General features: G+C 45.8%; 1 protein-coding gene across 1 annotated transcript in view; it reads right to left on the reverse strand.

Moving 5' to 3' along the window:
• Positions 1–2371: 2371 nt before the first annotated feature.
• DESI1 (desumoylating isopeptidase 1) overlaps positions 2372–13443 on the reverse strand; it is a 71573-nt gene continuing 60501 nt past the window's right edge. The window contains exon 6 of the mRNA XM_085601210.1: positions 2372–4513. Within this exon, the coding sequence (XP_085457336.1) occupies positions 4420–4513 (94 nt within the window). The 3' untranslated portion in view covers positions 2372–4419. The remainder of the gene's footprint in view (positions 4514–13443) is intronic.

Consider the following 13443-nt stretch of genomic DNA (forward strand, 5'->3'; position numbering starts at 1 on the left):
CGTGCAATCACGGTTACATGGAGAGCGGTGGGGTTGAAGTGGCAGATTCAATAACAACTGTGCGACTGGCCAGTTCTTACAGTTAATATGTTACATTTGCAATGAATCCTTTGCCACATCTGACATCATACACTTCTGTATTCAGCCCTTAGGCTCCTAAAGCTGACTGCAGTGTGCATGTCCAAAAAGAAAGTGCAGACAATGCCCTGGCTTAGAATGTTGGCCATTTAAGCCAACAAGAATATGATCTTCTTTAAATCGAGATCAATAATTCGACATATTGGTTTCTAAAGCGCATCTGTAGCCATGAAATTCTAGTATTTGAATGTGTTGTATTGGCAGCTGTAGCAGCCGGGGCAATAGGGTGGGGAGAGCAGGTGAATCTTCCTCCTCTGCTAAACCCCAACACCCTCAAATGTGGTGCTTGGCAGCCTTGAGAAAGGGAATGAATGAATTTAGATCTGAAGCAGTCTCGATTCGGTGCTGCCTCGGTCGTGGATTGGAGGCCTCATTGCTGTTGTGATTCCACCTTTCACAAGCACCAAAGCCATACCCTGAACCCTAGTCGTGCCTAGACGTCATTCAGTTAGCGGTGTGCAAACACCACTCACGGATGACTCGGATTTCTACGTGAGCAGTATACTTTAGCAAATGTGTTACAAATGAACAACTGTTTAGGGGCAACACTGTGGTCACAATATTCAACATGTCCCGTGAAGGGTGGAGTTAGTTCGATTTTGGTTTGTTCTTGTTCGGGGTCGAGTGGTCAGATTTCTGGGCGCCAAAAATATATATAAAGACAGGAGTTAACACAATCTATGTGTCTTCTCTTCTGTTTTGATAAGTACATACACCCATCGATTGCACCCTGGCTTGACTAGCATTTTCGAAGCACGGGCCTCTCAGGCAAAACCCCCGACGCCCCAGACAGCCCAGCCCGCCTTTGAACGATGTAGCAGAAACTATGGCCACAACATAGAAAGTTGCAGTAAAATGTCACCCAGAAACTCAGCATTGGTCGATTAGCATATTCAAACGATGGGGCGGTGTAAACCACAAAAGGATTCGCGCTCGTACAACTAACAAACATTAGATCGAATCAAATGTTCGTCTTGATATTGTCCCACAGATAAGCAGGGCACAACAAAGGACCTTGGTGCCCTGAGGGCAATAAACACCGACTGGGCGTTAGGGGACGTAGGGAGGTAAAGAGCACATTTCCGTTGATAGGCTTCCAGGGAAGAGCTCGGTTGCAGTGCTAGAAACTGCAAAAGGAAGCCATGGTTCCCCCCCTTGGGCTTCCCAGATGTAAGTACTGGGAGGTGGGGGGGGGGGGGGGACACATGTGCCCCCCCCCCAATGAATCTGGAACGTATCTGTCTGTCCAGAAGAGCAGCTGCCAGAATCAGCCTTCTTAGTAGGGCTTCCGGTTCCACCCAAAACACACACTTATGAGACACAGATCTATGCTGTACAGCATATCGCTATTCAGATTATATTATTTATAATCTCTGGCTAATGTTATCTATAAATACATTATAATCACTTTGTATTTGTCAATATAAATAAATATGTCATATTCCTAGAAGTAAACAGTTATTCTGATGAAAAGAAAGGGTTACAGATATAGCTACAAGAGGAACGTTTCAGCCAGCACCTTACCGCTCAGAGTGCTATTTAGATAGGCCTGGTTCCAGAGAAAGCCAACAAGAAAAGAGGATTTGCAGATCGCAAACCGAAGATAAAATATGTGTACTAATCTGTGAAGACCGTTACGGGACAAAGGGAATGGAAGGGTCAAAGAGGTCCGACAGGGACCGATCGGTACACATCCAGACCCAAATGGTGGGAAAAAAACATCTAATAATGTAGCTAATGCCCATGCAACATTGCCAGCTAATAGAGGCTTCACTATAACTTGTGACTGGAAAGACTTCTTCACAGAATAACCAGTTGCAAACACCCAACCCCAACACTAGATGTCAGCGGTAGGAAGAGCACGTGCTAAGAAGAGATGGTTACACACTCAGACCAACAACAGTCCATGGTCTGTGCGAGCCTAAGCGGAGACCTAGACGTAGCTTTTACATTACAAGGCTACTATAGCCCTAGTCCTCAAGACAGAGCTATGTCTGAGGTTGCACAGATCTCACACGCTCAGCAGGGCAGTTTGGCAATATGTGAGCCTTGCACTAATGAAGGTGAGAGACAGAGAGGTTCATAAATCAGTGTTTGGAAGTATTAACTATTTTCCGGTTGGTTTAAAGGGATCATAGTACTACTGCACACTCTATCAGAACAGGAGGGAGGCACGCAGATCACTATTATTCAAAAGCCAAACTGACTAATATAACATGGTTTGTTTTTCCACTGTTAATAATCCATATTTATTTAATTCGTACTTATGATCATAAGTCTTAATTTGCATCAGATAAAAATACATGTTTCGCAGAAATTTGTGTTCTCAGGGTACAACCAACAAAGATCCGCAAAACTAATTACCTTAAAAGGGATTCACTTATCATTTGTTAAACTATCCAACAGCAAATACCAGTGCTTATAAACCTTCGGATGAGGAAGCGCTGCTGCCGTCGCTGTATCTGACTAAGGATACTGGCCATTACAGAGGCCACCAGCATTGTTGGGTGTTGAATGATGTTGTTCACCTCACAATTGCATTCAATTGATGTTGATGATTTGAGCCACTACCAAGGTTTCCATGACTGTGGGGTATTGAACGAAGTCGCAGAATTTACAAGTGCATTATAATTATTACTTGAGATCTCAGGATATCTTCTATTTATATATTGTATGAGAGCCTTGGTTCGATTACACAGGCAGACCGTGCCTTGATCTAAATAGCCAAGCCCTGATGAAGTTCCAGCTGTGGAACGAAACACGTTGGCTGATGTCCAATTCTTACCTTTTACAACAATAAAGATATTTTAGGATACATTTGGAGTTAATTGACTGTTTTGGTGCACCTTCCCTTTTGCACAAAGTTTGCTTATCTGGTTTCTAGTGGAGCGGAAGTGCGGCAGGCTCTGGAAGTAGTTGCACAGACTTTGCTACTGTCTATATTCACCTGGGATTTGATGTGCTGAACCGTGGTCAGCCGCATTTTGATCTTTTTGCAACCTTACTAATAAGCTAGAGTTTAGTGAGCCTCGTGAGGTGAAACACCTTTTCATGGTCTGTGGTGGTTGTGCCCTGAGGGTAAACACATGTGGCGAAGAGACACTGAGATATAAGTGCATAATTAAAATGAAGAAATGTGCATTAATACCACCGAACAATGAGTGACTTTAAAGGAGCCAGTCAGAAGAGAGGTTAAATACAGTTCTCTTACCCGGCATCTCAAACAATCGTCAGCAGTCATTCCAGAATGTTTGTTTGGTGATATCTGTTTGGGTTTTGAGACTTATTTTGACATTCAGTGGATGACCTCTAAGTCAGTCGTTTTGGCTTTCTGAATAATAGTCCTTTGTATGCCTCCTTACAGTTGTGACAGACTACATTTACATCAGTTGTTTTGTCAAGTTTGGATTTAACTGCGTGCGGAGATACAGAGAGTTCTGGTGCGGGAGATATTAGTGAGAGCTCCTTAACATGAGGTATATTCTGCATCACGTCCCCTACAGAGCATGAGTTAATAATCCAAACCCCCCTTTGAACAACATTGATGTGGCCCTACTGCCCTCCATAAGGCCTCTGCCTTTGCCAGGAGCATCCTTAGGGACTGAATAGGCACCAGTCGAGCTCAGGTCTTGGGACCCCGACTCTAAAACAGAGGATCGGACTCGCCTTCAGGGCAATCAGGCATTGCTGAAGGGCTGGTCTGACCGGTCAGTGGTTTGCTGGTTTTTGGCACGCACATTGACCCCACTGGTCAGGCCCATTTTAGGTCCGCTGGGACGGTTTTTACTGCTTATTTCTCATATATTAAAACAAACATTGCCTGCAGCAAGCTCAAATACATGCAGTCGTCAATACCATGAAAAAAAACACTAATACAGCTTGCCTTTACAAGTTCAAAACTTCTCCAATTTGCCAACACGGGCCCCTTTTCTAGCTATTTAATTTACTAATGGGGGTCACTATTAATTGGTGCCCGGGCCCATTTTCAGCCGTAGTCCGACCCTGCAAAGGTACATGAACTCAAGGTGCATGCTTGCTTCACAAATTCTAGTGTGAGCCACTGGGACCTATGCCCTGCTCTGGAAAACTCAATTTCACCATACAGTACTCACCCATACCACCTCTTCCCACTCCCTTCCACCTTCACAGATCACTACCCTATTCCCAAAAAGTAGCTATTTACACAATACCAAGGTCACCCGACAACAACATTAAATCGGGCTCAAGATAAAAATTCAAAGTTCATGGTGTTAAAAGGGGTGTAGTGGTCTGCCTTCCCAGTTAGCTCTGTCCACCATGTTGGTTGAAGGTCCCCCCGCTGGGAGGTTGGATCTGAACAGAGTCCAGCAGAGGCCGCAGCGCTTGTCCAAAGGGCCTGTGATGAGGAGACACGAGAGAGAGAGAGAGATAGACAAAAGGTCAAGACAGACATCTGCATTTAGGTACCAAATTAAACAAGAATATGCAATGCAGTAGATGTCGAATTTGCAAGACTTACTATTGGTTTTGCTAAAGAAAACCGGGTCCTGTGCTGAAACAAAGCATGATGCCCGTGCACATAAAGTTATGCGCATGGCGGCCGGAGGAGCAGGTAACACAGTAATACAAGCATTGGCTTAGCCAATAGGTCTCGCCTTTGGGACCTTATAAGTGTTTAGCCATGCAACAGTTGCATAACAAAATACTTATAAGGTCCCAAAAGCGAGACCTATTGGCTATGCCAAGAGGCCGCGAAAGTGAAAGTAATCGCGATCAAATATCAAAGCGGCCGCAAAAGTGAAAGTAATTGCGGTAAAGCACGGCGCGCGCGCCCGCGCACATGCACTGTAGCTCTAGGCTGGCCTGGTAGCGCTTTTTGGAGCCCTCTCAATAAGTCTCGCCAGACCAGCGCATGCGCTGGGTCAGGCGAGACCTAAAAAACAAGTTAATAAATATGAAAGTGCCATCTGCTGGCCGCGCTCTCAGCGCCGTCTCCTACAAGGGGGCGTGGTATCTCGCAGTGTGGTTGCGTTGTGAGGAAAGAAAAAATTGAATGTGCCATCAGGTAAGCGTCGGCTTAAGGGATGTTGCTTCATCCTGAGGCAAGGCAAATTTAACATAAAGAAAATAGACCTTTGAAAACAACAAATGAACCCAGGAGACATAACACATGTACAAGGGGTAGTCACCAAGGGCGTGATAAACACACCAAAAGGTGCGACAAATCAGCCAATTCACCACACAAAAGAAACACATTTTGAAAGGCACAGGAAGGAACCAATCATAAGCAATGGGCATGCCTTTAGCTGATACAGTAGATACAGCATGTCTTGCAGAACAGCGCATGCGTGCTACCTAGACTCGACCTAAAAATGCCGGATGCATTGATTCGCAGAAGATTCACACAAATGTTTCACAGGCAAGAAAGATACAGCACGGTAAACTGGGCAGGACATACACCAAAGGGATCCAATTGGAACTTATAAGAGCAGGAAGGAAAACAGATGTACTCCTTTTAGAAGTATGGTCTGAAAATATGCCCAAAATAAAAAAATCTTTGAACTCCAGTTTTTGTCTCACTTCTGATTGACAGTTTTTGAAGCACTAAGGAACTAGGACTGTTCTGTCACTAGATTGAGTAAGGTTGGATTCCCTGTTCCTCTATCTAAGATGTCACCCACAACCAAAAAAACAAGATCACTTAGTTCACTCATGCCAGGTTGCGGTCGCCATGGACATGCCGGAAGCTATATGTATCCACACACCTCAAGCTTCTCTTCTTTAGACTATACAGATCCTTTGCCAGTGGTGCGTGATGAGGAAACAAGAGTTAGTTCCATGCCTTTCGGCATAAACACATGACATGAATTTTCATAGGATTGTCAAAGGTAATACTTTGCTTAATCAGTGGTTAAGGTGATGACCTATAATGATTCAGGCCCTTCTGACCCAACATTGAGCAAACATGTCCTGTAAGGGCACCATGAACGCTAGTGCTCAGTTTTACTGCATTCCATCATAAAAGTCTGCAGATGTACCACCCTAAATATTTGGGACCCATGTCACCCATTTTTTTTGCACTGAAGCGTGGTTCACTTCTGTTGAATTTATTCACTGATGTGCATTTGGAGGCATCAACAAGGATGGCTGTACCCCACAAAAGTATGTCTCGGAATCATCTAAAGCTTTGCAAGGTACACTAAGATTATTCATACAGATGCCAACGAACAACCAACATGGTCTCCTACAACAAGTTTTATACTTTACTGAATTCTGTTTTTTTCTGATTGCAATGTTTGCAGTGTGAAAAACAAAGTGAACCGTGTATGAGTGTGTTAAATGCTGAAAGAGATCCAGGTGTGCAAAAAGTACAGGACATCACCCATAGCGACTATTGTGCTCATGGTTCTCAGTCCTACCGAGTCAGGGGAAAGCCATGCCCTAGACATTTTAACCCATCACAAATCAGTTAAAGCATGAAGTCCTAACCAGTGCTTTAAACGGAAATATAGGAGGTGCTGGTACTCACCATCCAGAGTACTGGTTTTCCTCTGAAAAGAGCTGGTGCTCTCCCATTATTTATAGTAAAGCAGTGCTGAGAAGTGTAGGTACTCTCCTTTTCGAATTAAAGAAGTGCAGATATTCTGTACTTGTGAGTATCTCCATTTAAAGCACTGGTTCGAACACATAAACTGCCTAAATCATGACCAGAGCCTGTCTGCCATGCGCACCTGTGGTCTCCGAGCATATAGACATCTTTCTCCATCCAGATACAGGCCAATAGGAGAGTTGGATAATACCAAGTTACGTGGACTCCCTTGGGAGGACAGAAAACAGATCATTACTAGCACAAGAGGCACCCTGAACTCCCTGATAAGTCCTGTCAGACACATTTGACATGGACAGAGGAAACAATACTCCAGGAAGCGCTTTACCCACAAGATAACAGAATGAAGATCTGTAGAGAAGTCCTGGTACAAAACACAAACTTCAACCAAGGCCTGGGAAGGGTTGAGCCCAAGCCAAGATATCGCATCAAATGAGAGAGGGCCAGACGTCCCATTGTGAGATCTGTTCACAAAACCTAGGTGGAGGCAGGTTGCCAGGTAAGGTCAGACCGCCCACAGAGCAATCTCCATCAAGCCGGCAACATACACCATAGGACACAGAGACACACAGACATGCACATGGGCAGAACCTGCTCAGGGACAGCACAGCAGTACAGACAAGCGCCACCCAGTAGTGGAAGGCCCTGGAAATCCTAGACAGTACTTTCCTTAGTCCGCTGTATCATGACAATTAAATGGCCCAGACAAAAATAACTGAAAGACAGCCGCCAGGACTTGTCAATGGTGTATCAAGGTGAAAATGGAGGCAGAGTCCAGAACAGCAGCAAAAGGGCTGTAATCTGGCCATTGGAGGATTGACGAGAAGTATTCTGACTGGGAATCTTCAGACACAGTCCGTCTACAAGGCCTTAACGTTTCAAAAAAGGCCATAAAGACCCATGAGGGTGAGGAACGCAGGTCCCTAAGAAGAATCCTGTTTAAGGGATCCTGGAGGCTTATCGCCCGTACAGAAACAACTTAACGTGTCCTAATTGCATGCAACTAATGTTTCAAACTATTTCTACTGTCTAAGACTAGTTAAAGAGGTCTGAAGATATTTGAGCTATATTTCATCAGTTTTTTGTGTGTTCTGTTTTGCAGATTAAGGTTATATCGATAATTAGAGAGCTTGTTTTTTTTCTTTGAGGGGGGCGTTGCCAGGCAGAGCAACAAGATGGCAGGAAACTAAAAAAGCTCAGATGGCCGGAGCAATAATCCTAAATAATTATTCCTGTAGACGCATTAATACCTCCTACAATGTACACGTACCGCCTTATCTGCCACTATCGAAACAGACAGCTACAGAAAAGATTACAGCACCTGGCCAGGAGACGGCCAGCTGGAGAAGGTTAACCCGAGCTGCGGCCAGCATGCCAACTCAACCTTGCATGGTAGGCAACGGGCGAGATTGACAGGATGCAACAAATTAGACGGCTGTGCACGGCTGCTGGTCGGACAAGGGAGCTGTGAGCTTCCTTGTTCAAGACATTGGAGAACTCTACAGCAACCAGAGGCTGGGAAGCATCCAAAGGCAAAGATCAATTGGAAGCGACTGCACTGCAGATGGGAGGTCAGTCGGGCCTGGAAGAAGAGCGGAGACACGGAGTGTGATTGCAGAGCACTGTTTATCCACCCCCATCTGTGGGGAAGAGTCACACTGCCTCACAAATAACCTAGCGATCGGAGGGCAGAACCAAACTAAACCTTGCTGGTGGCACAGGTTCCAGGGTCTTCTGCAAAGGCAATCCTGCTGTTGGCTCGTGGGGCCGCGAGGAGACGCAAAGTCAAGCTGATCCCGGGAGCTGAGGAGGAATGCAAGCCTCCAGTTCATGGCTTGAGAGACCGCTGACTAGGGGGAGACAGAGCTGCTAGGATACACTGAGTGCATCATGGATCATGATGAACTGGAACATTCGCCTAATAACATGGAGCAAAAATCACCTTGGAGTGACCGGCTGGCACACTAGCTACAATGATATTGGGCCCCCTGCTTGGGCTTGTTTGGATATAAGTCACTGCCAGCTCTGTGTGCGTGCTCTACCATAAACACGGCCAGCGCCTTGCTACAGACTCGACGCTTGAGGGGCGCAAAGCAGATCTTAATTATTGAGGACCCAAACTAATTTTTGCTCTTTGACTGCTTACCATGGGGAAAGATAAATACTAAAAGATCCAGGCTACTATTTGATGCCAAGAAAAATACTTAACATCAAGGACCTGACACAATATATCCGCCCTTCCCAGGAAGACGCATCTGACAGTGAACCCCTTTCGTCGGGGGATGTTAAGAGACCCTATTACTCAGATGAATCGAGCCGCACCTTAACAGACTCTAAAACGGACCCCTTAACACACAGAATGGAAGTCATGAAGGACCGCCTGGACAAACACTCCTGCATTGCCCCTGCCGAGTAAAGAATCTCAAACATAGAGGAGGATCACATACAGCAGTCCAAAACTGTTAAAGAAATGCAAGAAGAACTCCATCGCATCAAGCTGAAAAATTAAGATTTGGAAGCAAACTATAACCCCATTTTGGAATTTTGAAAGCAACAGCGATGGGCCGCACTGAAGACTACATTGAAAACTTGATAACAGTTTTTCGTTCAGTTAGCTTCCTGAATATGTTAGTAATCGAGAGAGCCCATAGATCCCTCACCCTCAGACCGATACGAGGAGCACCACTACGGCCCATCATCACTATGTTCTTGAATTATCGAAACAGGGATCGTCTATTAAGATTGGCCAAAAGAGCAAAGGAGATTCAATTCGAAGATATGCGCCTTTTGTTTTTCCCTGACTTCAAACAATTAGTACAAGAAGCCTAAAAAAATTCCTCCCCATCAAGAAAAATCTCCAAGGGCACGGCATAACAATTGCTATGTTATAACCCGCAAGACTCAGCTTCACATGGAAAGGCAAGGCGTAGGTTTACACAGTACCAAACGATGCCATCGCTTTCCTCCAGAAACATGACAACTCAAGGAACCCCTTCGCCCTGTGATAACTCAGACAGCAGACCATCAGTCAAAGAGGTTGAATGAGGACACCACCACCTGGTATAAGGAACTTTGGGTGCACTGTCTCAACAGTGTGCTGCCTCTCCGAATCCCAGTTCTCCTTCTGATGAATCTGGAAATAGCTGGCCGGGGTTTGATGAACGATCCTGAGGATAATGCATGTCTTGCGGAGGAGGTTATGTATACACTGTTGCTGAGATAATTCATTTCTTTCTATGCTAAAAATCCTTTAATAGATACAGGTATAAAGACTTACTGCTCTGGCCGCCACTGGCTTTATGCATAAATGCAAACTGGTTTGCTATGCTTTCAGTTACTTTGGTTTATCGTTTGTGTTGTTGGAGACAGGGTTTGTAGGGATGTCACTCGGTGATCGGGTCCTGGTGTGGAAGTGGGAGGGACTTCAAGCAAAGGCAGAGAAATGTGAAACTAGCACGCCATTACAAAAGTCCAGATGGTGCCAATCAACGAGATACACCTGTTGACAACAGACTGTAGGTAGCAAACAGGGCAGCCACCTGTGTCCATTAAAACTGGAAACATGGAATGTGCGAGGCTTGGATAATTGTCGCAAATGTAGACAGGGTGGGGGATGGGGATGACCATAAAATCACTCATTACAGAGCAAGATTGCACTGACTGGAAAGAAGAAAAAACAGATCCCGCAAAGCACTATTAGACATTTTCCAACAATACAACCTCAGACTTATGGAGGCTGAGACACCCTGACAAGGTGGGAATGCACGTTTTACTCCACGGTACATAACTCCTCCTCATGCATCTCCTCTTGGCTGGGTTCCAGAGATGTGTCAGGATGGTTAATGGAGATAGACCACGTCCCAAGAACACTATCTGACCATTCTCTGGTTATGTTAACATTGACAATAGCTAGGGATTGGTGGCAGGCATATATGCGGCACCTTCAGCCCAGAAACATCCTAGACTGTGGGTTCAAGGAGAAAATAAGACGGATCACCAAAGATTATTTAAAGATAAACAGAGGATCGGTCACCTCTACAGTGACTTTATGTGAAGCCTTGGAAGTTGTGGTCAGAGGGGAATGTATGGCTAAGGCGAATGGCATCCTGAAAACGATTAGAAAAAGATTGACAAAGTTGGAGCAGGAATTACATGAGTCCGAGTGAAACTATGACGTCACTCATGACAAAACAGTCCTGGGTACCATGCACTACAAACTTACTCCATTTAAAGAAGAGGCAGAGAGAGTATTGAACTTCTTGAGTAACCATAGTCTGGAAAGAAAACATGGGGAAGGAGACAGATCAGGACACACCCTGGCTACATTATTAAAACCTCAATGGGAAGCAAACTATATAACACGCATACACACATCTGGATGCAACACTGAGCATGACCACGATAACATATTAGAGGCATTTGCCAACTTCTATAAAGACATATACAGCTCCAGATCAAGGGAGTGAATCCCAGACTGCAAGAAGCTGGCTCTGTATATACTATACAAAAGTAAGGTATAGTTTCCACAGAGTCCAGTGGAACCCCAAAGGTAGGCAGAGGTAAAAGTAGATAGCACCTTACTCCCTATTTGTGGTAGTGTGGGTGAGCAGTAAGGCTTTATCAGAGGGTAGTGTTAAGTATTTATACTACCAACTCAGGCAAGAAATGGTGTCACACACTCAAAGACTGAACTCCGACCAATTTGTTTATATAAAAAATATTATTTAGTTATTTTATTTCTAGAACCAAGCCAGGCCTGGTGCAGGTAACTGAATTAAAACGTTACAAGGTTTATGTAGTGATTTACAGTTGAATACAGGTTCAAATGCAGTTGGTTGATTTACAGCTAAGTCAACAGTTCGAAATTACTTTTCAGTTACTTTACAGATTACTGTGCACGTTACTTCTTGGATTACTTTTTAAGTTACTTTTGCTAACCAGTGCGATATGCCTAGATATCACACTGGGACATCTCCTAGACAAAAGGTAAGTAATACAGTGTTTGTATATTTGCAGTTTTTCCCCGTTTTCATACAAAAAAACTCCACACTTAAAAGATTTTTCAAAGAAAAGCAGTCAATGCAATTCTATGGGAGGAAATCAAGTTATCGGTATACGGTTAAGTACTTTGATGTGGGATTTTGTATTCTGGGGTTAGCACCAGGGTTCCCCCAGGGTCAAGAATGCACTCTTCAAGCACCCTCAGCGGCACGTGGGCAGCCGGGTGTAGAGGGCTGAGGCCCAATGTTATCCAATGGGGGGATATGGGGCCTCCGGTTGGTGGCTGCTCACAAGCAGGCCACGCGGTTGTGGGAGCAAAGCTCCTGGTGTTAGGCTCAGGGCAAAGGGGGATCTGAGTTAGCACACAAAGTGCACCCACAGTAGCACAGGGGCGGCTGGGTGCAGGGTGCTGTTTTCGCGTCGGGTGACTTGGTAATTTCAATGGGGATTCTCTGGTTGTAACAAACACTGCAGGCTCGGGCCGAAGATCTTCTGGAGGTGACTACCGGTTGGAGAGGTAAGTTTGGATGCCTGGGGATGCTGGGATACCGTCAGATGAGCCACCCAAGGCACTGGGATGTCGGTTGCTGGGGTGTCTCTATGCTTCAGGTTTTTCTTATCAGCTCCGGTCGCGGAGATCCTCCAGAAAGGGGCTGCAGTCGTTGATTGGAGATTAGAGGCAAGGCAGCGATCACCAGATCTCAGGTCAGTATCGCTGGGGAGACCACCTCATGGTGTTGGGCCACTCAAACTCGGGCCGTGAGCATCGGGTGCAGACTCGCGGATTTAGCTGCAGCCAGAGTCTGTGGGGGAACAATCCTGTGCTCACGGAAGACAAAGTCTTGGTTTGGGAAGGCAGGACAGGTCCTCCAGGTCTTGAGGGCTGCAGGACACACCGGGAGTTTGCTGGAGCTGGTTCGAGGTGAGGACAGGCCGGTAGGGCTGGGGCCAAGTCAGTGGGCGTCCTCCTCTTCTTAGTTCAGCATGGCTTCTTCAGTCCTTCTTCTTGTGGTTGGTTCTTGTCTGAGAAGGCAAGGTTCAGGGTTGCCCCTAAATACTATATTTAGGTGTGTTACAGGTAGGTAAAGGTCAGAACCAATGGGTCTCTTCCTTGGGGTGGGTACACCCCCTATTATGCCACCCTCCAGTGGGAGGGGGGCATATGCCTCTCTCTGGTTGTCTGGGTCCCCCCATCTGCAAGATGGTGGGGACTGAGAGTTGTGATTCACCTCGCCTCCTCCACCTGAGAGGTATGGTTGGCAAAGGTGGGCACACCTTCCTTTTTCACATGGTTTGCCCACCGATTCTACAGCCCAAAGTGGGGGTCAGAAACGGTGGGGACCAGTTGCAAATGGCTGGGGAGGCTCACAAAAGCGGCAAGCCTTTAAAGCTTGCCCTCCGTGGACCATGCCCATCCTGGGTGAGGAGGCTTCGCACCTCGTCCCAGGATGTGCACTGTTTCAGACCCCAGAGAGCAGCAGGTTCTTGACCCAGGGGTCCAGAAACATGTCTGGGCACTAGAGTTCGGTCGTTTTTCAGGGGGCATCTCTAAGATTCCCTCTAAGTGCCAGTGGCGGCTGGTGACATTTGAAAGTGGTAGGGCGCACAATTTGTGGCTGAGCGCACTATGGCGAGCGAGCATAGCAAGCAAGCCTGACTTGCGCTGCTCATGGCTGATGTGAATACCAAAATGTGCATCTGACATTACCATGCTAAAA

Source organism: Triturus cristatus, chromosome 4_2 (assembly GCF_964204655.1).
Source record: "Triturus cristatus chromosome 4_2, aTriCri1.1, whole genome shotgun sequence".
In the NCBI taxonomy this organism is placed as follows: Eukaryota; Metazoa; Chordata; class Amphibia; order Caudata; family Salamandridae; genus Triturus; species Triturus cristatus.